Here is a 27,650-nt window from a genome sequence, read left to right on the forward strand (position 1 = left end):
GCAACACTCAGTTACCTAGAATTTAGTATAATGTATAATTAAGGAAACACTCTGCTACTGTATTTTGGCAATGTTATTCTATGCTTTTCTCTCAGTTTCCCAAGGGGGCTATCACATACGCAGCCACTAACAGAGAATGTTTAATTCCAAAATGAGAACAAACAAATGTTTCTAAACATTGGTTTTATGCAAAGTGTAAACATACATTTGCTTGAGAACATTAAATATTTCTAGCAAAATGCCTCATACAATTTTTACTCTATTGATGGAAGAGCAAAGTAGCAAAGTACTTAGGGATCTACCTCCTCTGCTGGGACAACGTAGCAGAAGTTCATATTCTAAGCACAGTCCCCAGTCCCCTGAAGATGCTACTACCTCTGTTCTGGTCCCTTGGTACCAAGCACAAATGGGCCAATGTCACAGTAGCAGATCACCTGCAGGAATTCTTAAGGAAGAACTTAAAATAGAGACCAATGCAAAATTGCAAAGCTCTTTATGTGTTGAGCTCGACGATCATACTTGAAGAAGAAAAAGTATTTTTTATTGCTGGCTTGAGAAAACTGATCAGGTTAAACTTCTGCAAGCTTCCAAAGAGCTTCTGTTTCCCTGTGGACAGAGCCAGGCTGTCCACAGGGAACAAAAGCCATGCTTGCAAGTCACGTGCAGTACAAGGTGTGGTGCAATACCATGTTACTGAGTGCTGCTGCAGTAACAAAATCAGATGGCATCTCTTTTGAAAGACTAACAGCTGACCAAAACTTGCAGAGGCTTCATGCAGACATCACTTCTGTTCCACCGTTTTCTCAAAATGATCAGGGATTTGAGAAGGAAGAGTCATAGATTATATTCAACCACACAGATTAGTAAAACCATAAGAAGATGTGGTTCCACTTCAATTAAAAATAGCACTTTAGAAAAATCTAATTTACATATACCTCCTAATTGAGATAGTGATATTTTAAAGTGATTAGGCGCTCCCTTCTTTGACAGCATTCTTATTGTCACAAAACCTGAAGTAGTAATAGGCAAAACAGGTATCTCATGCATATAAATAATCATTTAAATATTTCCTGTAGTTATTAACAAAAGACAGTTTAAAACAGTCTTTCATCTATACAAACCAATTATAAAGCTTACATACCACATGAATAAAAGAGTCACAGGAGTTTCATTGCAGTGGTCTTAGGGGTACAAACAAAATGCTAATAAAACCGTATACACACAGTGCAAGCATATTACTATAAATGGAGAAAAGCAACACTTTCTATCTCCCTTTTTCAAAATGTGTAAAATTAATGTTTTCACGCATATGATGCTAAAGGATTTAAGACAGAAACTTCTAAAAATATTTTACAAATAAATGTCAGTGCTACAACTTCTCTCAGAAAGGGAGGCTTTGTGTCTGATGACCTCAGTGATACAACATCAAATACCACTGAAGAAACTAGAATATTTTATAGCATTTAAATAAAATTATAGCTATGAACATAGCCATGATGCGTGTAATCTGTGTAACCATATATACAGTAGCCCATTCTTGCACGTTTCACAGATACACTAGTTACAAACCATGCACCCATTGACTTTTTTCTTTTTCTCAGCACAGATGGCATTTCAAGAGGAATTTTTTTTGTGCCACAGCTAACAGAAACCACAAAGAAATTACTCTTATTGAATATTGCCTGCTGTTGAAGAGTGTTTTGAAATTACACTCCATTTTTTAAGGGAACTGAAGAGCTGAGAACAAGCCATGCATTCACATCAATGGCTAACAGAGAGAGCAGCAGTGCTGACTGAATGCAGCTCTTCAGGAACCAGCGCCTAATGGTCGCTGCAGATTAGGGACACGTTTTTCCTCTGTGCCACTTTAGAGGAATTCATTGAAATTTGCTTCGTAATGAGAACACTGTCTGTTGGCAACTTCCAACACAGATAATATTATGTAGTCTTTTGTACTGGCTACAAGTGGAAGAAGATTTTAAAGGGAAGTAGTTAATACTTCAACAGATGAAGACAAATCTTCAAAGCAGTGCTTTAAATATGGGATTTCCTAGACAAATTGGCAACTTATTTATATGTGTATACATATACACATGCACAAGCAAAGCTTTCTCCTGAAAATAATAGTCACCTAAAATAATACAGACTCCAATGTCAGGCAGAAGAACAACTTAACTTTACCACACTTAATTGTGGTCAAATTTTCACACATTATATTTTTCACTGGGTAGCAAGTCTGCACTTTAAAAATGGTAACTAACACTGGCCAAAAATCCAGATGGCTAAAGTCATCATGTGGTGTTAAAGTTCCGTCTTCTAACATTAATACTATGGAAACCTGGGAACAATCAACTAAGAGGTCTGTGTGATGACCAGGTGCTACATAAGGTCCTGCCACACAAAAAATCACTTTTTCATGAGAAGTAAACTTCATCTGTATCCTTGTTAGGTCTATCACTCTTAAATCACATCCAGGTCTCACAGGATTAATTATAATAAACCAAGCTCCAAACCTACAATCATGCAGCTGCCATTACACCCCACTGCATGAGAATCCCTATTTAATATAAAACATTACAAGTAAATGTGGCAAGCACAGGTCTGTCCCGTGAGAACTTCCTCCTGTGTTTTATAAACAAAGATAAAGTTTGGATGTTATTAAAACAGTGTCTCGAGATTTGGACAGTTCAGGCCTGACCAACCAGGCCTAGGGGGAGGTTTCTGACTGACCAATCTGGGTGACCTCTGGAAAGTCTATATAAGTTGGAATCAAAATAATAAATCTCTCTTTTCTTGCCACATTGAGAACTCGGGTCTTTTTCTCTGCTAGCGGCTCAACAGCGACAAGTAAAGAACAGCAAAAGCACGTTTCTTTATTAAGGAGATTAATATTCCTTCTGCTTTGAACATTATTGGGAAAAAATACCTCAAGATTAATGTTAACAAATCCAAAATTTATGCTTTAACAAAAAAATTATGTTGGCAAAATCCCATTGGATAGGCCAGCCAGCGTATCCAAGACCAGTGATGAAATAATAAATTGTACTGGTCACGTAATTGCCTCCTCTATAAGCTGCAACTGATTGATGTGGGAATGTCAGTAACAAAGTCAAGTATGAGATATCCTGAAAGTCTCCCATCTGCACACAGCACAGCACACAGGAGAGAAATGGAGGAACTGACAAAGATACACTGAAAAATAAAGATACATTATGCACCATTTTAGAGCTATTTTTTTTCTGTAGCATTACCAGCTAATTACTGCTGGTAATGTTACACCTTTTTCAACAATCCTATCCAGCATATTGCTGTGGCTCCTTGGGCACTTCTGAATGGTAATGCCCGAGTCCACACCACCAGCTATGAAATACAAGCTTATTTATAACAAGCTCAACCATCCCAGAGATCAGCCACTCTTCAAATGGGACAGCCCTACTCTATTCCCCAGCATGCTTGAGACCTGATGCATCTCACCACTTGAAAGGTGATTTTCCAACAGGTCACAAGCTGTCAGAAATGCTGCAATCTGTCTCAACATCATGAGAAGTTGGGTCAGCTATCAGGGCAACAAACACTCTGCACACCCAGGCTGAAGATGGCCTTCCAGATGAGCAAGGTGACTTTCGGAGCTCTGGTTTGGTTCTGTGACAACTACCTGCAGAGATTTTATTTGCAGTTTAATCTACAGTTTTCAAAGAAGTTTCTGCTACACTGCTTTTGCATACTGCAAGCAGATGAAAGGCATCCAGAACTCAAAGGACATATAAAGCCCCTCTAGAATGCAAAGGAAATGTAGCATTAGAAAACAGCATCAAGAAATATACAGGTTTTTACTTCACAATATGCCAAAAGACCTATTCTCTGATTGCTCTTTGGATAAGACTTTTTTTCTCACCAACAATTTGATCCTAGAAGGCACTACGCCATTTTGCAGCAGACCATGACAAGCAGTTTACCATCAATATTAAACATAATTAAGCTCTAATGAATAATTGGGTAAAATTCAATCGAGCTGCACACACATATTTAACTAAACAAGTCTAGCAAAACAAAGCAACAATTTACTACTTCAATAATAAACTGGAATGTATTTGAAGAAGCTGCTTTTAAACACATGGTATCGCCAACTATCAGGATTTTTACAGAAGCTCTGATATAATGGAATGACTGTGGGAGTAGTTTTTGTTACATAAAACAACTGTTATCAAAGTTGCAAACTAGCATGGATGTACAGAAAATGAAACTTAAGGAACAGGAGCACTTAATCTACAGGACTGTGAAAAAGCTTGGGAGAAAACATCACACCTCCATGAAGTGCTTTTGGGCTAACAGGAAACTAGAGAGCTCACCAGCTCACTGAGCTACAGTCAGTAAACCTGAAGCACAGCCTGGTTTTCTGGCCTTTTTTTTTTCACCCAATTAGACTGAAAAGCCTCAGCAGCCAAAGAAAACTTGATGCCCTCTGAAGTTGCCCCATCAACCCCCTCAGCGAAAACTGTGAGAGATACAGCAAAGGAGCTCCCCCAAGAGAACTGAGGACCTGTCTAAAACAGATGGAGAATAATAACAGAAGACAATCTCAGAATAAACACCACCTCTGTATAAACAGAAAAGCACAACTTGATCACCAGTTCTTCCCTCTGCAAGTAGATTGGGAAGCCCTTCCAGTGAGGTTATCTTAGTTAAGCAGATACTGCTTTTGATCTTGGAGTCAAGGCTCCTGGAGAGTATTGGCTATGAAAATATGCAAATGTTGCCATTGGAATGCATGGTGCATAATCAATCATGCCCAGCAGGCCCTACAGATCAACAACACACTCTAATCAGAAGGCTGCCCAGAGCTGTGTTCCTGGAGAGACCAGGCAAGAAAATCATTTAGGGATGAAAACGTATCACCATCTGTGCTATTTCTTTATAATGATGGTCAGAAAAAGTGGCTGAAATTCATTTTGCCCCAGCTTTCTGTAGCTTTTCTACAAAGATCTAAAGAGACAATGTTGGAGAGAATTCCTATAGATATTTCATTTACTTTATTTCAATTACTTCACATATTTTTGCATTAAATTATAAAATAATCAGCAGATAAAATATAGATACACAAATAAAAATTAATTTCACAGTAACAGAGCAGCTTTTTTAATATAAAAACATCACAATATAGCAAAATCCAATACATTATTGTCATGGCAAATGTCACTGCTTAACAGCATGAAACAGAAGAGCACAGCAACTAGGGTTTATTGCACAACGACTATTTTAACACTATAAGGAAGTGTTTGAGCAGCTGACATTTAGCTGTTGCTTGTCCTTTAGGAACACAAACTATGTACAAAAAATTAGGCAGTTAGAAAATTTATTTTTTATCTTTTCTTCAGAGACAATGGAGTACAGGAGGACTGGGGAAAAGGAGAATGATGTATCAAGAGGATAACACAAATTTCACAGTATTCTGAGGTCACCTAGCAGCAGATTAACAAAAGAAAAGCTGTTTATTTATTCAAACACTCCTACCCATCAGAAGGGTAGAAGTGATGCCTGCCTAGTGCTTCTGGAACACTTGAAAGGATCTCCTCTGACACTAATGCATTTCAGTTTTGAAGGGTTTCCAATTATCATTGGTCAAAACACATCATTCTTAAAGGACCTTTAACACCATCACCATTTTCAGACATCTGTTCTCACATGTTATTCAAAAGAAGGAAACTTCATTCCCTGCCCACCCTTCTATCCTCATTCCTCCAAGAGGTAGAAGCCATTCCCTGTACCTGGCCTGCACTGGTTCCCTCCTCCCATCCTCACTGTATCAGCAGTCCAAGCCTTTTCACATCTTTCTTATTGACGCGCTTTGGAACTATGATGTCTACATGATGGTAAGTAACTGATGAAAACACAAATGAGCAAGAAGGCCCTGTAAACTTCCACACCTCTGCCCACTGGGGACATCATCTCTGATTACATCTGAGCTCTACAGATGTAGCTGTCTGAAACACTGTCAGACCTGGGCTTGATTCTGCCCACCAGACAAGGTGATTAGTCCCACAGCGATATCACTCTCTTTTTACAAAACAGCCTTTCACTACTCAGATCCACAGACCTGGCTGTGTTTGACTGCTCCTTTTTGAACTGGAGATCAACCTGAAGGGTATTTTTCTCTCTTCTACAGATAACATCTTAATTCTCAGAGATAATTACAGTTCAAAGTCAGACCCCTTTCTCTAAGACTGCAGTCCTTTATGCATCAAAACTGACAAAAACCTCAATATTTAAAGGAAAAATAAAGAATTCATATAATAAAATAAAGTTTCTTCATTATATCAAATAATTAATTTACTCAAGCTGAATAGTTGCATTATGCTTAAATGAGTTTCAGAAGTCAGAATGCTATTTGGCTCAGACAAATTTTGTTCAAAGTGACCAAATGAAGAAATCTGAAAAGGGAAAAGAATTAATGCTGTTAACTGTCATTTCATTTTTGCATTCCAAAAATAAAGATCATTAGGAAAAAAAGTCATGGTCTCCTCCTGTCTTAATCCAAAAGACACTTCCAGTACAGGACATAATTGATGCACTGAGCAGCAAGCCTCAGCCAGAGTTGACTTACAACATGGATCCTGGGCACTGTGTGACATATACCAGCAGCACTATTTAGCTAAAAATAGATGACAAAGACACTTATGCTAGCCCTTTATAACCTCGTGTAGTTATCTGCACTAAATGTATCATTTTAAGAAACTTTCCCAGCTGACATGAATAGACGCTTGTTTGTAGGGTACCTTAGGGGAAAACCCTCCCAGTCAAGCCCTGGGCTCTGGCCAAGCTCTGGTTGGTCAGGAAGTGTGCCATCAGATCCAGGTGTTTGTGGCTAGCACAGGTCTTTCCCATGAGAATTCTTTTTGTGTTTTATAAATAAAGATAAGGTTTGGATGTTATTAAAAACAGTGTCCCAAGATCTGGACGGTGCAGGCCTGGCCAGTCAGGCCTAGGGGGAGGTTTCTGACTGACCAATCTGGGTGACCTTTGAAAACTCTATATATATGACGAAATCAAAACAATAAAGGTCTTTCCTTCTTGCCACTGAGAACTGGCTTCTTTACTCTGCTAGCGGCTCAACAGCGACAGGTGTTTCTGTGCTAAAAATCAAGTTGCTTTGACTTGCTGATTTGGGCCAATAAAAGCTGGACCCACTTTTGGGGTGAATTTGGAGACCTCACCAATGGGTGAGTATCGCGCAGGATTTTCGCAGTTGCTGGGAAGGGTTCTCCAGGTCCTTGCTATGAAACAGAGACTCCAGAGTCTGAATGACGGTAAAATATTTAAGCAATTGGTGATGTATCTTTCTCAATCACTATCCTTTCTCTTGCATAGTAATGATTAGGTGCATTACCTTGCTTAGTTTTGCTTGTTGCTAAAGCCAAGTGTGTAGTTTTATTGAATGAACCATTTCACTACTGTGTTCCCTTAATATTCATAGCAAAATAAGACCATTCTTTCCATTGGTGTCTGCATTCTTTAAATTGCCCCCATCAGTTGGCAGAACAATAATGTAGAGAGAAAGGTCTGCAGTATTTTCACAACATGAAACAGAAAATGTAAACAATTAACTTAAAAATCTTGCATGCAATAAAATACTTATTTCAGGTCTGCACTTAGCCTGGCACTATAAAGAGCTGCCCTGTGAAGCACCTTGAATACGTCAGGGCTTTGATGATGAAGACATTTTCTTTTTTCCAGCAGACTTCCCAATTCAGGTCCTTCTTCCAAATGCAACAGCAGAAGATCCCAAACCCACACCTACCAGGTTCCAGGTTAAGTGTGTAACTGTTGGGCTGCTAATTAGTGTGGATCCACCCCTTCTCTCCAAATATAACTGAAAAGTAAAACTCTGAAGTGTCACTTTTTCTAGTGGTTTTTCATTTTCCTGAATGTGCACATCAGATGCCCACAGTTATATGTACTGTGATTTCCATGCACCTGACTACCAATCACAGGAAACACTAGGACTCAGTTAAGACATTTTTGCATTTCTAATATTTCAGAGTGCATAAGCAATAATGAAAGCCCTGAAGCTGAATGCCTCAAATAAACATTTTGCTGGTATTTTCTGAACTGTTATTTTAGATACACTGCCTCACAAAGATTTCCATTCTTATTCATTGAATCTTTAAAGCAGCTAAGAAGGGATGGCCTTTGTTTCATTTTGTGGTCTAAGTCAAGTATATTGTCCATCTCTTAACCGCTCTTTTGGACATACTCATATGCCCCTTTTAATAATGAATCTGAAGTTACGATAAATTTCTCTCTCAAAGTCACTTGAATATTGTCTTGGGTTTAGTTGGATACTGCAAAATTTAATGCCGTCTTTCACTTCGGCATCTGAAATGAAATGGATAACCTTCTCAGTTCCACTAAGGTTTTAAAACAAAATAAATAGCAAGCTTCACTTTCATAGCACTTTCCTATGGGTTTTTTTTCGTACAGAGAGTGTATGTAGCAACAAGAAATTAAGACCATATTAAAGCCCTTATTTCTCCCACAAAATTGTAAACATTATCTGATTAATTCAAGAGGACCTTCCACAACTGGTTACAACAAAACTGCAAAGGTGGGTGGATGTTCTCATCAGAAGAGAGGACAGTTAACCCAACAGGTCCTGCCAGTAGGCAAAGGGAAGGGAAATTCACCTCTGGGGAACATGCAACTCTCTCAGCACAGTCCTAGACAGAAGACTTGAAGGGGCCTAGAAAGAGGCAAGGAAAGTTTAAGTGCAAGGAATCTTCTTGGAAAATGTGACTTAGAGGTCAAACCATGCTGCTGAGGAAGAGAGACTGGGCACTCTCCTTCATTACAACAGCAAATATTTAGGAAGATCTCCAAGCAAAGGTTTAAGGGTTTGTCCCATCAGTTGTGGAGAAATGGCCCAGTAATTCACCTTACCTTCAAAGCGAAACCTAAGCTAGAAATATGTAGCAAGAATGACCAAAATGTTTATTATGCTACTGAATTTAAACTCCTGGTTTCTTCCCTACCTCATTCTTTAATTCTGCTAATGCAGGAGTTCAACCTGCATGTCTGAAAACTCACAACATAATAAAGTAATTTTTATGTTCCCACAAAATACATGCAGAAGGAAAGAACAACTTTAGAAGACACCTTCATAAATAAACTTGTTTCCTATCATCTTAAGTATCCTGTGCTCACAACTGGTGTCACAATTAGCCTTAGGAAGGCATTAAAGATGTTTATTCATCCACTTTTCCAGCTCATTGGGGAAAAAATATCCATCCCTCCAAGGAAGGATGATCTTGTAGCTATAGAAAATGGGAGCTCAACTACTACTTCAAGTGGATTATCTGCATGAAGTCACACAAAAATGCACTTAAATCCTGTACCTTAGCCGCCTGAGCTGTTAAATGGAAATGCTAACATATGGTTTGAGCAGAAGGTTAGCCTAGGTGACTTCCTGAGGTCCCTCCTGACCTAAATTTTCTGGTGATCCTATTTGCTTTGAGACACACAGGATGAATGAGAAGGGCAGTCACACATTATAGGGTTGATTACGTGTGAAAATCCCAAATAAGTATCCAAACATTTTCAAGGTTTTAATACATAGCTTTTTACTACATATACATGGAGGGGGAAATCTCTGAAAATGCTCCTGGACTCAGTGGTTTTTACAAGTGACATCTATGACAGCCAGAGAAAAACAAGAAGTCATCCTGATGTGGATGATGTGGTAGAATCCGCCGGTTATGTTGGTTTTCAGAAAGCAAACAAACAGAAAAACAAAACATCTGTTTTGACTACAGATTTCTTAAGTGGCATCATGAACTTGAAAGGCCTTTCACTGAATTATGTGCAAGTGAATTTACCAGGCAGGTTAAGCAAAAAATCTTTGCAGATAGACTGATGCTAACATGAAAATGAACAAGAAAAAAAAAAAGTACTTGTCATCTTGCAACACAGAATACCCAATTAGCATAAAGTGTTTGCAAGTATGACAGGAAAAAAATTTGAAAAATAAATTGCTAGCAGGTAAGATGATTCTGTGTCTAATTTAGAATGTTTTTTCTCACGGTGAAGCTGAGTCAACAATCTCTTCCTAAGACATATACTCTTCTGCAAGTACCTCAGCTGCAGCATATTCTAAAAGCAGAAACAATGCAAAAGCAATATGAAGTCCAACTCTGCAGGTGGTCTCAGTTTCTGGTACTATGGTTTTTCATTTTCTAGCAGATCTCTCCAATAGGAAGGTAGTTATTGACTTCGGACTGCCTGGGCACGAACACTAGTCTTAGCAGTTCATAGTGCTGTTTACCAAACTTGTATCCAATATCCCATTAAAAATGGCAGGGAAGAAAAAGGAATAAAGCTTAAAACAAAACAATAAAAAAATCCAACTCTCCTTACCTTGCTGGAGGCACATCAATATTTGAAGAAACAACCTTGCGCTTCTGCTCCAGAAGGCAAACAGAACGAGTGTTTTCCTTTTCATACTCATGAGCTCTGCTTAGTTTTTTGGTCTCTGCTGTTTTTAAATCTTCCTCCTTTGTGGTGAACAGGAGAAACTGTTGGTCTGGCAGTTTTTGACTGATGTCACTTTTTGCATCCTCCTGTTGAAATGCAGGGAAGGTCATTTCACGCTTGATGTTGGCTGCCTGAAAAATTGAAAACAATTATTAAATTTTCCTCTAATTCTCCTAAAATGGGAAACAACCCAATACCCACAGGCATTTACTTCTAATTAGTTACTTGAATTAGTGAATACCATTTCTTTGCCCTTCATAAATTCTGAAACTGTCATTAATTTCTCAACAATGACTATCCAGGAAAATAAGCAATTCTTGTTCATTTGATAAAGCCATCAACCTCTTTATGTTACATCAAAAAAGTATTTGAATTAGAATGTTGGAAACCACATTATAAACAATATATCTTTAATGTACACACATCTCTGCTGCATAGCTATGCAAAAGAAATCCTAGGTGGCTTTCTCCTAAAATTCCAGAAAAAAAAGTCAGAATTTATCCAGATTAAAGAGAACCAAGAAATTGAAGTGCTTCTCACAGCCACATAATGGAATCTTTAATAGCTCTACTTGTAAAGGAGGATTTTTCCAGGAGCAGAAAAATAATTTGCTATGATCAAACTTGTCTTCCAGAAGGCAAAGGGGAGCAAATGATGCTGGCAGGATCTCTGTGAGGAGCCAGTCCAGCAATGATGAGCAGGGACACACGCAGCAGCAGCAGCGCCAGGTTGTCTCTTTGCCTTCCCAGATCTGCGGGTCTGTTGCTTCCCATAAGCAAAGACTTCCCAAGCAAATAGGTGTCTTAACAAATACACTACCACTCTGGAATACAATGTGCTGCTGTTTTTAAAGCAAACTATTGCAGGGTTGCAGGGAAGATCCTGAAAAGTCATCAGAACCAAGCCACTCCATCTTCCCAGCAAGCAAAACAAAGCACATGACCTAGACTTTCCTGTGAAATCCACTCCCTGGACAGCTACGCTTCCCCAGCTTCATGGAAGCAGACCCATCTGTCAGGCAACCCCTCCAACCAACCCAAACAGCCAAGCAAAATACAGCCCAACGAAGTGGCAGTTTCTGCCTTAAGCAGAGGTACTTCCACACCACATGCAGTCACTTGGAGAAACCCAGGAGTCTTTTACAGCTGGCAAACTGGATTTTAAAGTATTTGTAAATTATTGCCGATCTTTACAGTGGAGATATCCAAGTCGTGTTGTCCTCTGATAGCAGCAGCACCAATAAAATGAAATTCCTGTGTCAACTCTTCTGACTTACTCCTTCTTTTCATCATCCAAAAAAAAGTAATCAATGTATATATTTATGCATTAAAATATATACCTCTTTCCACAGACCTCTGTTTATCGATTTCAAACCTTGGCAGTTATAAAAATGATGCAAGCAATTTTAGGTTCACAGGAAAGACATACTTGCCAAAGTAATTTTCCTTTGTTCTGTAAGTGTATCACATCGTTAACGCATAAATATTTAGGACTGATGATTTAATTGTTTCTAGTGCTTCCACTGAGGGGCTTTTAGCAGTTGCTTCAAGAACAAAACAAGAGTTATTACTTTATGAATGTAAACAGTAGAAAGAATTAATCACTTTACACTTCTTCATGCACAAACAGATGACACATTACCAAGAAAATCTGCCTGGATGACAAAACAGTCAGCATGTGATCACACAGAATTAGGAGAAGACATATGAACAAGATAAACTGAATTCTGATTCAATGATTACCTTTTAAAAAACTTCTTAGATTTACAATAAGCCTTTTCTGACTGCCTGAGAATCTCTGAGAAACTGAAATGCTGAGTTGCCTTCCATTTTCATTAAAACTGACTTAGAAGTGATGCACTGAAGTAACAAAAAAACCTGAAAATACCCACGTTCCAATATCCAGCCCCTAGAAACTATATAATGCCAAACAATTGTATATATAAGACTTGAATTCCATCCCCTCCACTGCCACGTGATCTTCCGTTGCATGACCACATCTCCCTTCCTCCTTGCCCAGGATTTCCACCTCATCCGGTGCTGAGGAGGGGTCAGTGCAGGGCAGCAGCAGCTCCTTGCACTGTGCATGGCAGGGGTGCTGATGAGCCCAAGCACAAATGCAGCACCAGCAGTCGCCTCCTTACCCTCTACAGTCCTTAGTGTAGAAAGTGCCAAGAGCATGGGAGAGGAGTAGACTCCCTCATTCCCTACTCTTCAATGCCAGACTGAACTCTGTTTTCATCAGGATGGTTTTAATAATTCTTTTAATGGACTATGTGCATGACTGTACCAAAGCAAAAAAAGGTATTTTTGTCTTCAGTTTTGAAATGGTAGGATTTTATTCAGTTTCAGCAAATATATTGTGCCATACATTGCTGAGTTTTCTTTACAGCATAAGCAGTGAGGACAGAAGGTTGCAGGCTCAGACTACAGCTGTAAAATAAAACCTAAAGCATAAATAGCAGAATACTTGTACTGCGATACCAGATAACCTATTCTTATATATCAAATTTATCCACATCCAGTTCAAACACATTTCATATGTCAATATGCCACAATTAATAGCCAGCCCTGTGCAAGCATATGGAAATGAGGAAAGACAAAAATCACAGAGCAAATACTCAGGTTGCAGAAGCAGTTCAGGTTGTTCAGCCAATGGCCTGGAAATGCATAAGACCAAATCCAATACTGAGACTAACTCTCCTCCTCTTCTTCGGTTTTCAACAGATGCTTGGAAATATTAACCTCTTTCTAAACTTTCCCTTGAGAGTGACTGCATATAGAGAATCTTTTCTGCTTTAGAAGCAGGTGATCATGAGAGAAAAACAAGTTTTTCTTGGTGGGCTTTCTCCAGCTCCACAGGCAGTTTTTCTGTTTTAGTTTATCCATGTATATGGAAGCAATTTTCATTGGAGACATCTGCCCTGTCTGGAAGCATACGGGGTCTTTTGCTGGGAATTCAACCCCTACACAAGCAGCCATTGGTGTGGGGAGTGCTGAGGGCCAGTCACTTGAACGATCAGGTTCCTCACTTCCTGGCAAGCACATTGGTTAATGACCAGGACCGCTCTGATTTCAAGCTCTACTTCGCCAGCACTCATAGCTCAGAGATAACACAGACAATTTCCAATATATCTTTCCAGACAGCTAACTGTTCTGTAATATTTTATCAGTAATTTAATTTTTTTTTCATAGATCACTCTTATTCTCTTAACCACGTGAGGCTTATAGTGGTCCTTTAAGTCCACAATATTTCACCAAAAATTTTGTGAAGATCTAGTCCAACCTGACTAGGCCTGTCTCACAGACAGACAGAGGGTAAGCCTACACCACCATTTTATTTCAGCTTACTTCCAATACTTCACATTTCTCCATCCTTTGCTGTTCTCAAATTCCAAGAGTATGTGGTTTCCTAATGGTTCAGCTTTTCTCGTCATCATACCTTCTAATTTGCGACCTTATTGCCTCCAGTATTGCTCATAAAACTTATGTCTTTTTCATGAACTTAATGAATTATCATTCATACAAGCCACTTGATAATAGGCTGTTTTTCTATGCAATTCATTGCGTATTTTCACCCTTAAGCCATTAGCAACCTTCATCTTACTTTCAACAGAGTTCTTTACAACATGGCCTCAGGCAACCAACATCACTTGGACGTTCAGTCACAGAAACAGGAGTTAAAAAACACCTGTAAATTTTAAAAACTGGCTTTGTTTCTCTCTGAAGTTACCTTTTCCTGCCTTTGACAACCACCCTTCCATCTCTATTGGGCAAGGGAAACTTTTGATACTCTGCTGCTTGGAAACAATGGTATTACCCATGCCTTCCCCACTGGAGCTCAAGCATGGGGCAGTGCCAGAGCTAGGGTCTGGTGTGGCATTACTCCTTTGGTAATCATCCTGCAAAAACTGAAAGCCATTTCTTTCTTTGGTTTGTAAGTAAAAACTTTATTAAGAAAGCCTTTCAACTTCTGTTTCGAAGTTGTCAAGACAATGGTATATATTTAGACTTAGGGTTTTACTTTTAAGTTAAGGGTTTTACTTTTAAGCTTGATTCATTCTTATTAAATGACAAAGTTTAATAATCCATGTGACAGCCAAATGATTAGCACAGTTACTATTTTCATTAGTGTATTAATAATTTTTCATTGCAAAACCCATCTCAGACTGCCTATAGAAACTTTTATGTGGTGGTATTTTGTCATAACCAAATTGCTGATCCCAAATTCCACATCAAGACCATGTGTTGCAATGTGAGTCCTGTCTAAAATGAGCATGCTTGACACTGACACAAATATGGAGGAATTTAAAGAAATTTTTCGTTATTCCTTACAGATGATGTGCAGGCTGTAATTTTTCAGTAGTTTAGGCTTTAGTTTATGTGCAGTCAATTTTTGCTATACCCAAAAGCAAGTCCTGACAGGACATTGACATTGCAGTCAAACCTCAGTGTTCTCCAATTTCAGTTAAATTTCAGCTTGGATTTTGCCCTGAACAGCTAAAAAAATGATTGATCAAACAGGCAACATAGGCACTGAATTGCCTACTCAAAGGATCAGCAAACACTAGAGTAAATAGACTATCATATTTATATGCAAACACAGAAACTTAGATTTGACAGATTATGTATGTCATCCCTTGAGTACAACCTGACTGGACTTTATAGTCTTCCCTTGCTTTTGGTGCACTGCTGCTTAAAAACTGAAGTTATTTATTTTCAAATAGCTCACTACCATTTAACAGGCACAAAGATGTCTGTGTTTCCTATACAATGGAAAGCATTAAACTCCCAAGAATATTAACATCATTTGCCTCTATGTGATCCAACTGAATAGAAATATATCTTCAGATGTGAAAAACTGACTCTTACCTATGTTCTTTCAAATTTCCTATTTTTTTGTGCCGAACCTGTGGATTCAGATGGGCACAGCAGGAACAGAATTTTTAACAGGCCTTGTAATAGATTACACAGACAGAAGGAAATACAAAAAAATATCGAAAGAATTGCCACACCACATACCATGCCTACTTTGCTGACACTTTTTATAAACAACTCAGGGGCTGATTTCCACAAGGCAGCTGCCCAGCACAACAAAGCACTGCCTCCCATCCTGTGACTCGATGCAGCACCTTCCACGAAACTTCGCTGATTTACACCAGATGAATAAGATCTTACCACAAGTGTGACTGCACTTGCCTCCAAAGAAGCAGGCCTGCAATCACAGCCTCAGAAGAGAGAGGCTTGCAGCTCACTGTCAGGCAGCACAGCAGTGAGAGCCCAGCTGGCTCCCCTAACCTTCTGGAGGAACACAGGCTAACTGCTGTTTCTCCTTACAATGTCTCCTGGAATCTGAGAAAGTTAAGCATGTCCCCTCCATGCACACTTTGAATCTTACAGGACTGGGTAAAGTAAATAATCTTCCAACTGTGGCCTACTTTGTGCCATTATGTTTTGGTCGTACAGATAATAAAGCTAATTTTGCAATTAAAGTACCTCTAAAAATCCAGTAGAACTATTTTACAAGGGTGAGGGAAGTATTTGTACAAAAGCTGACAGCATCCAAAGCTCCCTATTAAAAAAACACGCTAGTGGAAACACATTTTGGAGAAACTAGCTTAGAGTAACCCCACCTTATCTAATAATCCTGAAGCCATTGTCATGTATCCATTTCTGTACAAACTTCTTTTTCTCCCTCAACCCATAAAGTTGTATTTCCTTTACTTCACTTACAGACCACTGTAATTGGACTCAACTCTGGTGTCACTTCATTCCAAAAACAACAATATCCCTCACAAGCCACACTGGGCTGCTTTCCAGTCTGGGGGAGGTGGTGGTGGGGGTTTAGAGGGTGTAACATGCTAATTAAAAAAACGTATCCAAAAAACCCCACTCCACCAGCAATCACCCAACTCACTGCTCCAGTTCTGGCTATTTGCATTGTCAATAGATAAATAATTTTTACTTGTGAGTCCTAGGCCTATGCACAATATTAACACTACACAGCTGATAAGGAAGACACAGTTTTAGATGAGGATTTTTGATCTCCATCGGATTTACTATGTAATCAGCTGATCTAATTCCATCAAAAAACTCTTTAGATTAAACACCAATTAAAAAACCACCAGATTAGACAGATCAGCTATGAGATGGTTTAGAACCAGCCAACCTGCTGTATAACTCTGCTGCTTTTTATAAACAGTTTTTTGTTACTGGCTTTGTGACCATCTCTTTCCATTTTCTGAAATAGAAGTAATCATCCTAAGTGTTAGAGACTGCCAATAAAGCTCCCAACTGTTAAGAAAACAAAAGTCCCAGGATTTTTTTTAACAAGGCTTCAGCAACATTTTTGATCCATTACAGAACAAACAGGCAGCTCAATGGGGGAAGCAAAAGAAAAAAATCAATATATTTCAGCCTAGCATGTTAATGGGAGACAATAATGAAATGTGTATATATAACATGACACAGATTTAATACATTCAGCCAAAACAAGACCCCAGTAACTGCAAGGCCCTTTTCAGGCCAGCCTGAACAGCCAGGCAATGCTCTAGGGACAGGGATAAGCCACTTTTCTCAACAAGAAAGAAATCAGGAGTAAAGTTCATAGCAAAACACAACAAGTGAAAATGAGAAACACCAAACCTGCTACCAAAATTACATGCAAGTAAAAAAATATTTCAATTAAATCCCTGGAAGAACAAAGATTTTTGGTTCACTCATAGTATTTCCAGTTCAAGCTCCTGTAACAGACGGGGTTTTTTACGTAAAAAGGCTTTAATTTTTGACATTCTAAAACAGTGGCCTCAATGGAAGGAAAGAATGCATCAAATTTCCATTTTGCCAGAAATCTCTATTCATACTGGAACACAAAGAGATAAGACAGATTCTCGTAATGATGCTTGGAAATAATCTGCCCTGAATTTCAATGTATTATTACATTTTCGAGTATACTTTGCATTTAATTACTCGCTTCACCAGCAGTTGCTCATTACACATAAATCACATCAATCTAATCACTCTAAGCATTTGTAAATTGTTGGTCTCTAACAATATAGAAGATAATGCATTTTAAGGTCACTGTAAGTGTTCTTTACAATATATAGTACATATTAATTTATAGTAATGTACTATTCATTTTCAGACAGGCTAGGACAAAGTCCCTATCTCTGTATTTGACTGAATATAGAAAACCATTCACAGAATATATTTTCTATGTATTAAAATACAATTCTAAGCATTTTAAGTTGCCTGGATTCACAATACAGTTTTATGCAGCAAGAACTGGAGTCAGGAAGAGGCTTCAACCCTCCCACCATCGTTTGTATGTCAGTACTTACCTGGCTGAATCTAACTCATCTAAAAAAACATGTATCCCAGCACCAGTTTAAGGTGTTTCTCAGTTATAGAGAAATTATCCAGATGAATGACAGAAACCTTCACTCCCACATTTTAAATCCAATACCCAGCCAGGTACCTGCTGAACCCCAAATAGAACAACCACCAACTTGTGACATCTGAAATACTGCACTAACTGGCACAACAAGCATAAATGTTATCAAAATTGGATAGAAAGGTCTCACTAAGATTACAAGGGGAGACAGCAAGGAACACTGGGAATCCATGGTCCTTCCCATACACCATTTTCCGGTCTAAACAAAAATCATTCACAGATATTTGTACCTTTTTCTCTCCACCACATCAACAAATTAATTAAGATGTGGAAGCATGGTAGCTTTTTTTCCTATCCTATATGCAGGCATAGTAAATTCCTCACAGAAAAGTACCTGACATAACTTCTAAGATTATCAGACACCAATTACTAACAGATACCAAATTTTAATACTAATTACTGAAAGCACGTACCTTCAAAATTTGCTTGCAATGTTTAAGTTTCAAAGAAGTAACTCTGTGTTCTGGCTATGCTGTACACAGAAGGTGATGACCTGCAGTCCCTGCCCTGCAAACCTGGCTACTTGGGTTCCAACTGGACATTGGTCCCCAGGTTTGGCATCACTGCCAAGATCTCAGCAGAGGGATTGCAGCCCTGCTTCCTTTTTCTTAAATAAAACAAGTGCCTGAGAAACACATTGCCTCTAAACATCTAAAAATATAGACACTACCTTGGAAAGCCTTAAACAGAAGGAAAGTGGAGGATCATAGTTGCAAAAAACAGGTTCATTTTTTATTTAGGAATTCTGTTGCTGCACTTTAATCTTTGCTAAGCATGCTCACCATTGAGTGCTTGGTACTCCACCATGCTCAAAAAGACTTGTAGGCCAGGAATAGGCAGCCATAATCGCCCTCCCAATTAGTGGTTTCACATAAAGTGAATTTAAAATGAACTAAACCAATTATCACATATTTTTTCTCACAGGGACCTACGTGCCTGGCCCTGCAAGTGGGAAGGAAGGTTCCTGCCAGGCAGCAGGTTCCCCTCACCTCTCCTGCAGTGCAAGCAGTGTAAGCAATGGCCAATGTCACAAGGGCAACTTGAGGCCACATTTCCAGGTGAGGGCCTGGAAATGTGTGCCCTGAGCTGGCCAAGGTGCACAGAAGGTGAAAAGAGGAGGATACACTTGGGTCTCACTGGTCACCTCTAGGGAAGCTTAAGAAAACCTGGAATTGGAGACAAAACCAAGCATGCTTATGTGGAGTAGCAGGGAAGTTCAAACAAACCTTTTCTGTTCTTATTTCTATTGCATTACTGGATGTAATGACAAGCTGCAAGTAGCGAGCGACATCAAACCAAGTGTTCTCACTGCACTAGCTGAAGTTCTGAAACCTCATTTCAGGGTATTTTCTATGGTATGCCTATGAGTATCTATTTTCTAAGAAATGGTGATTTTTCCTACTTGTAAGAGATGCAAAGAGGGTCCTAGAACCTAGTGGTAAAGTATCTACTGTCTTTGCTCCCCTAATATTGATTCAGTCTAGATTGAAAAGTTGTACACAACAGCTTATGTAGCTTAATACAGCCTTGTGTATGGACTGTCCTACTGATATATCAATATGGCCTTTACTACCTGAATTTAATGTGCAAATATCTTTTAACTATTTCAAGACCATTGCTGAAGATGTACAAGAAACTCTACTTGTTTCTCTCTTCATCTGCTGGCGGTCTGGGATCAGTAAGGATGGCAGCAGCTCAAAGAAGTATTACCATTTCTATAATCTCATTCAGGATCAAGCAAGTAAGAGCTCACAAAAATCAAACTACAGAGGCAGTGGGGAACTGCCCACACTTAGCAGAAAGTTTTGGAAATGCTGCCTCACTGATCCTCAGTAAAAAAAACTTGATTGGTTCATCTGCATTTGAAAGCCCTCCTCCTCTTGACTGGATAGATACATAGTAGGATATTTTTACTGAAAATAAGAACAGGTTGGCTTTGTTTTCAAGCTCTCTTGCAAATAAGACACAGAGGTGTGAGACTTCTGAGGCCAGAAGTCATTGTCTGACTTTGAAAGCAGCCAGCTAAGACAAGATACTGCAGATCTTAGATCACATAAAAGAGTACAGAAATTTAATCCGTTTGCTTTAACATCCTGGTTTTATGCTCTTTTTTACTTGTTTGTTTAAATTATGGCATTTCAGTGCAATTAAACACAGATGTATGCAACTGTTTTAACTTCTGAATGAAACAGATGCTGTGAATGGAAGGGCCAATGCTGATCCCTGATGCTGAAAGCCTGGAGAAGGTATTATAGGGTAATAATTAAGCAAAAGTCCTTATCTCCTCTAACTAGAGCCTGGAAGCAGAAAACGTGATTCCTCAGCAGAGGTAAACAAACAAGAAGCACTGCCTCCAGTATAAGATTCTCCCAAGTCTGGGTTCAGCTCCAGACAACAACATGTAGCAGTTTTCCTGTTCAGGTTAGGACAGGTGCCAAAAAAAGGAGTTTGTTTTCGTGTCTGACTATACAATAAACAGTACCACAGAGTTACAACTCATTACCCCTGCAAGCAAGAGAATAACATTAGTAAAAACATTTAGAGGCCAAACACAACCTTCTCTTCTTCAGCCACTGCAGAAAACAGCCTTCTATCAAACCACTACAGGGATGCAATAATATCTCATGGGAGAAGAGCCTTCACAAATAACCCGAAGGACCATCAAGCCAGAAGTTAAGCACAGTCCAACTGCCACATGACTTCTGTCTTCTAAAGGATGAAGGCTTGATCCATTTCTAACCTTCCCTTTCCTCTGTAGGCCTGTCCTAGCTGTCATATCCCATCTTTTCCTCTGCACTATCGAGATACTTGGCAAGCCCTTCCTTAATCCACCATAACTGAAGGACACCACAGAGTCTACAGACTCTGCTGCACATCTCCCACTGTTTCAGTAGCCCACAAAAGCATACAATGAATTCTGGTGCAAGCTCAAGGTTGCCTGTGAGTAACTGGGAGCTGGAGGAAGGACAGAAAGGGGAATGCTTTACCCTTTCTGCAACTGATGAAACGTAAAATCCACAAACTCTATTTCATCCAGTGCCCAGGCACAAAGTGCTCTATGCTACCCATGTTGCTTCTCCAGCAGATGGAATTACCAGCATGGAAAAAGAAACACCTGCAAGACCAACCACTTCTCTCCTGCTCTGAGAAATTAGGACAGTTGTGTGAAACAGTGGTGGCCACATATCTTGAAGCAAAATATCACTGTAAATCCTTAGCAACCACCAATATTCACCCTTATTCATTTCACTGCTTTTTCCATATAGCTCTGTATGCCAGATATGAATGCCTTTCCATGGCCTTGTGGATCACCATTCACCTAAAGGAGCAAGAACTGCAGCAAGAAAGGCAGCAAGAACTGCATCAAAGTGCTCTCCTCAAAGTATTATAAAGTAGAAAAAACAGATTTTTTTTCCCTCTGGAAGTTCTCACATTTGTAATCATAACATTACAGAAAGAAAATTGCCGAGAAATATGAAATAAAAACCATTTTTGATCCAAAGAGAGTTTTTTTACACCATTTGAAAGGGATATGCATATATGCATAAAAGATCAAGCTGGCTCAAATGTTCATCTCTCCAGCTTTTCACAGTCCAGTTTATAGAAGGTGATTGTACTATTTGCTCTCTATGTCAGTATGATGTAGGCATCAGCCTCCTTATCTGTTGAAGCAGAAAATAAAATTCAAGTAACTATCCAATCTTGACTGCTTGTTTTAACAGCACTGCCCATCTAAAGTTCAAATAACCTTTTATCCACCGTGTTAAAAAAATACATTAAAGATGGTAAAACAATGAGCTATATAATTTCACACTTCAGCATCTGATCACTGAGGCATTTTACCTTCCCTCTGATTCTGTGTTCAGTGATCATAAGTCTTTATAATTATTAGGACTACTGTGAAAAGGTTTTAGGAGACTAGTAGGTTCATATTTGTGTTTAAGTAATTGGGCTGAAATCCTAAATCTCCTTAAACTAGCAGGACTTTTCCTTCAACTTCTGCCAGGTCAGAATTTTATGGAAATTAGGCTATGTTTTGCAAGAGCACAAATAAAAAGATCTGTATTTTTATCCAAAGTTCAAGCAACAGAAGTTGTTCAGTTTCCTGTCTTCATTAGTTTTGTTGTCAAACAACAAATACCACCCACACATGTACTTTTTAATACAATAAGACAAATGTCACTGTAATCATCATTTGAGATTGGAAAGTTTGGCAAGGTGCCAAAGCAGTGAAAGTGATCCCATCACAGATTGTTCAGCAGCAGCAGCGGTAGCATTAAATTCCTACATGCTCTGTTCAGCAACATGCTACAGTGAAAAACATGAACACAAGTTCATGAAATTAAAGCTGATTACCAGAGGAGCTAATAAACATTCTTTTCATTCATCTTATATTTCCTGTTCAATTTCTGGAAATAAACAAAAACACTTAAGAGTTTCTCTTTTAACCTATCGCCCTTCTGTAGTCTTTGGGCTGGCCTTAAGCTGCAGTAATAGTCAAGCTGCTCACTATTTTTAGAAATAAGCAATTCAATAAATCACTTGAAAGTATTATAAAGCCAATGGGGACTCTCATTCTGAGGGGAAAAAAAATAAAAAAGCATCATTGCTCAATCCGCAGCAGTATTTACAGAGCAGACACCAGCAAGGACCAGCATGCTCCTCGCTGGCCAAGCAGCCAAGCTCTAATCTTTGAGGCTCCGATTTATCCCACAGTCTAGTAAGAGCTCTCTGGTGCTCTTTCAACACTGGAATTTCTAATCTAGCAGCTGGGAAAACACAGTAGGACTCGAGGGTTCAAAGCTGATCTACAGGACTCTTAGACTTCTTTGTAACCCTGGGTCTGAAGAAAGCTTGGAAGAGCACAGGATCAAGAAAGGCACAGATGGTCTGCGCATCTGCACTTGTCACAGGACACATTACAAATGTTAATTACCAGCCCATGAAAAGCACTTTCTCAATATTTAGTTTTCAGATTAAAAAAAAAAAAAAGCCACTTCTATCTCCAAGGAAGTCCCAGGGAACTACAGGCTGGCTGGTCAGCCTCACCTTGATCCCTGGGAATGGATCACAACACAGGGAGGAGTGGATGATACACTGGACAGTCATGCTGCCAACCCAGAGAAACCTTAGGTTAGAAAGCAGGTTAGAGAAATGAGCCAACAGGAGCCTTGAGAAATTCAACCAGGGGAAAAGTGAAATCCCAGACCTGGGGTGGAACAACACCAGGGACTAGTTTGTGCTGGAGGCCACCCATCTGAAAAACAGCTCTGCAGAAAAGGCCCTGGGTTCATGGTGGACACCAAGCTGAACATAGGCCAGCAATAAGCCCTTCTGGGAAACAGCTGAACCATGTCCTGGGCTGCATTAGACAAAGTATTGACAGCAGAGGGAGGCAGGTGATCATGCCCCTCTACTGAGGCACTGGAGATGCCACACCTGGAATTACAGCTTCAGTTCTGGGATCCCAAATACAGGAAAGACATGGACATAGCAGAGAAAGCGCAGCAAAAGGCCACCAGCATGATTTCAACAAGCAGAAGAGAAGGCTTTGGTGAAACCTCATTACAGTTCCAGTACCTCAAGGGGACTTATAAAAAGAAGGGAGATTTTTTATACGGGCAGATAGTGACAAGATGAATAGCAACTGTTTTAAAGTGAAAAGCGGGCAGGTTTAGAGTAGCTGTTAAGAAGAAATTCTTAACTCAGAGGGTGGTGAAGCACTGGAACAAGTGCCCAGAGAAGTGGGGGATGTCCCAGCCCTCAAGTGTTTAAGGCCAGGTTGGATGGAACTCTGAGTAACCTGGTCTAGTTAGTGACATCCCTGCCCATGGCAAGAGGCTTGGAACTAAATGTTCTTTAAGGTCCTTTCCATTCCAAATAGTTCTATGATTCTGTGATTAAGAGACTGGATTATCTCTCCTCAACTCAGAGAGTTCAGCCAGGAGGAGAGAGGGCTTAGGGGAATCTTAAAAATGTCTATAAACACCTGAGTGGAAGGAACACAGAGCCAGGCTCTTCTCAGTGGTGCCCAGTGCCAGGACCAGGGACGATGAGCACACACTGAAACACAGGAGGCTCCCTCTGAACATCAGGAAACACTTCTGCATTGTGATGGTGACCCAGCACTGGCCCAGGTTGCCCAGAGAGGCCGTGCAGTCTCTCTCCTTGAAGATATTCAAAACCCATCTGGACACAGTCCTGGGCAATCAGCTCTACATGACCCTACCTGAGCAAGGGGGCTGGACCAGATGATCTCCAGGGGTCCCTTCCCACCTCAAACATTCTGTGATAAAGACTGAGCAGCACATCTCTACCCACTGGTATGTACTGAATACCTGAAGGCTGTCAACTGATTGTTCTCAACTGACCTCATTCTAGACTGAAAAGAATATAGCAAATAAAGATCAGAACTGCTAGTGGCTTCACCTTTATTCTTACGTAGTTACAGTTTTCTAATACAATTCCTTTTAGAGGCAAAGCAGTTACATTTTGGTCTGTGTCCAAACAATGACAACAACAAAATTACAGGACAAAATCCTCAGCAAATTAGTCCCATTCACTCTTTATCAGGGGAGAGTGGAGAAAAAAATACTATCTTACTTTCTCACTACCCCCAGCTCTGCCTCCAGTAACCCATGGTATGTATAAACTTTTTAAATTTTTCATAAGGAAGAATTAAAAAATCCCAAGTCTAGTTATGAAGTTTCCACAAGAACTTCACTAGGCCAGTTTTCACTCAAGAACAACAAGAAAGTGAATGAAGTTTGAAATTTAAAAATTAATTAATTTTATCTACTTACAAAAATATACTTAAGCTGCTGGTGTTTATCTGCCTCTCTTGTGTCACCCTTTAGCTGTTCCTCACAATCCATCACTGTCCATTCACAATCTTGTGTTGCTCTTTACAAAAGTGTCTAGAGCAGGATCATGCTTGTTCTGTCTGAGTTTGTACACAGCCTAGACTAACAGGCTCCAAGCTCAGAACACAAGTTCTGGTGTTCAAATAATTAGCAGTATTTATAAGAATAAAGTTATCATTATTAGTCTAAAAGGGAACACTCAATTTTTCTCTTAAGTTCTTACTATGTGTTACTACGTCTCTCCTCCACTAAGCAAATCTGGTATTTGAAGCTTGTATTTTGCAAATTGCATGTTACAATACATTTGCACACACATATGAAAGTTAAATTAAGTAACACTTAGCTAATTAAGTAGGAGAACCCACTTTTTTTGTCCACAATGAGCCTATTCAAACAGCAAAGCTGAAAGTACGATTTAAAGGACAGCAATGAATTCACACCTTGCTTTAGAAAGAATGCAGAGAAAGGAGCAAAAGAGCTCCTTTTGAGAGAGTCAATTCAACCCAGCTGAACAACACATATAAGTAACAGACAACTGATTTTTTCCACACAAACTCCACATCTGAAGATTCTTCTGCATCCCATACATCACATACATGTCTTTATCTTTGAAAAACAAAGAAAGGGTGAAAAAATCAACCCAAAACATAACAAACCACAAAAAATTGTGTTCAAAAGCATAATTCTCATGAATTCCTACTAACATCTGCCATCCCGCCTCTGAAACCTCTGGCACAGACTCATACATGCTCTGTACTTTGTATCTGTCACAAATTTCACTTCATAAGGTGGGTAAAACTGAGCCCGATGTTGAAGTGTTTAAGTGGAAGCATGAAGTTAGTCTTGCTTACACTGCTTGGGCTTTTGTATTCCTCTACCGTCACTGCACAGCTCTCTGGGCCTTTAGTTTTCACACTCTTCATCTGATCCTCTTCTATCATTTTAGGAGTGATGTATTTGTAGGGACAAACTGTGGGAAATTCATCCTTCTGAACTACCAAGAGGTGCTCACAAACAAGTCAGTATCTGGAACAGGTAGTTCTATCAGTGAGGAACAGGCGCAGAACTTGCAGTCAGCCAGATTAGGAATGTCCTGTGTCCATACTCTAAGCCTGGAGACAGAAATTGGGCTGGAGATAAACTGTCAGCTCGACTGGGCTAAACAGAAGAAAGCACTAACCCCTTTACTATTCACAACAGAAGAGAAAACATTGCAACATGCTGGCATGTTATCACAAGCCCTTGTTCACTACTAACCCACATTCTCAATCATAGCACTCTAATGGTTTACAGAGAAATTAGCAAAGTTCTGCTACTTGAAGTGAGGTTTTCTTCTAAGTACCTGATAAACTCAGCATCGGAGACTGCAGATGGACCCTACTTCAAAACCTCTTTTCCAGATCACCAAACCCAGCAGTTTCCACAGACTGCATTAACCCCAGCATGGTACTAGCCTGGCTGTTTGTGACATCTGAACTAGGCTCTGAACAAAAGATGAACCAAACATCTTAAAATTACTTAAAATTAAAACAAGGACTTAACCCACGCTTCAAGACAAAATTTTAATGATTACACTATTTATACTTTTTCATCTCATTTCAAATGGCTGAAAATCCAAACGCAGCCAAAGCAAATATCGGCTGCACAAAAAGAGATTCACATGCAAAAAGAGTCTGCATAATCAGCACCTTGGTGTTATTTGTTTCCCTACAGAGATTAATGAGCTAGTTCTGACAAAGTAAGGAAACACTTCTCAACAAGGTTTTACAGGCTCTCCATCTATTCTGCCATTACCCACCAGCCACACACAGCACATCTGTGCCTCTTCTAGCATGTTAGCACAGTAGGGGAGAAAAAGCACAAAAAAGTTCTCCAGTGTCCTCCTCCTGGACATCTACACAGCTAGAGCAACATAAAGACACAATTTCTTAATCTTCCCCATGATTGTCAGTCTCTCTTTTTTGTCATGTATATTCTCTCTTTCCAAGATTTCAGAAACTGAAGAAATAATATCTATCTTTATAAAGTACTTCTTCCTCTCTGTCCGGATGCTTAAAAGTGAGGGTCAGAACCAGACTACCAATGGCGCAGCCACACAGCATACTGCTTTCTGGAGCAGAGAATATGGCTGTAAGACCTAATAGCACCAGTACTTTGCTATCTTGACCAGTGGACCAAATTCTCAGGCACCTTTCAACAATATTAATTTCACTGCTGACCCTATGATGCTTTCATCTACGTATGTCCATGGAAGTGGCTTTGTCACAAGCCCCTGAAACCTCCAGCTTTAAAACGTCATTCCACTCAAGGGCACAGACATCCACTGTATATGTGAATACACACCAGAACACTGTGTGATGCTTTTTAATTGCATTATCCAGGTAGCATACACTGCAAAACCTGCACCCAGAAAACTTTGCTTTCAAGTCCAAATAAATTCTGGAGCTCTTAATGATGTCTCTTACTCGGAAAAGTATCAGACACTGCAACAACTTATGCCACCTCTCAGGAGCGAACACCCCTTCAATATACTTTGCTCCCAGTCCCCAGTTCAGAAGCCCAAGTCTGGGAGTCAAATGCTGCTGACTCCATGCCACTTCTCCATTTGGAGGGAATTCCAGTTGACAAATCACAACCAGACTGTGCCAGTCCTATTACCCTCCCAATGTTTTGGTGTTGGACATCTATTCATTTTATGTCTGCTTCTCTCATTAGCAGAAATACAACCCACTTGGAAAACCCACCTGCCCTCCTCACACACTCAGGGCCACACAGCCAGAGCTACTTTTGGGAAGCACCTTTACAGTTCAG

General features: G+C 39.6%; 1 protein-coding gene across 3 annotated transcripts in view; it reads right to left on the bottom strand.

Annotated features, from left to right (window-relative positions):
• Positions 1-27,650, bottom strand: part of ZNF704 (zinc finger protein 704) — a 103,711-nt gene that overhangs the window by 73,487 nt on the left and 2,574 nt on the right. For all 3 annotated transcript variants that reach the window (XM_085053093.1, XM_085053091.1, XM_085053092.1), the window contains exon 2: positions 10,408-10,655. In XM_085053093.1, coding sequence (XP_084909219.1) covers positions 10,408-10,655 — 248 coding nt within the window. The remainder of the gene's footprint in view (positions 1-10,407; positions 10,656-27,650) is intronic.

Source organism: Lichenostomus cassidix, chromosome 2, assembly GCF_008360975.1.
Source record: "Lichenostomus cassidix isolate B80296 chromosome 2, HeHo_3.0, whole genome shotgun sequence".
Lineage (NCBI taxonomy): Eukaryota > Metazoa > Chordata > Aves > Passeriformes > Meliphagidae > Lichenostomus > Lichenostomus cassidix.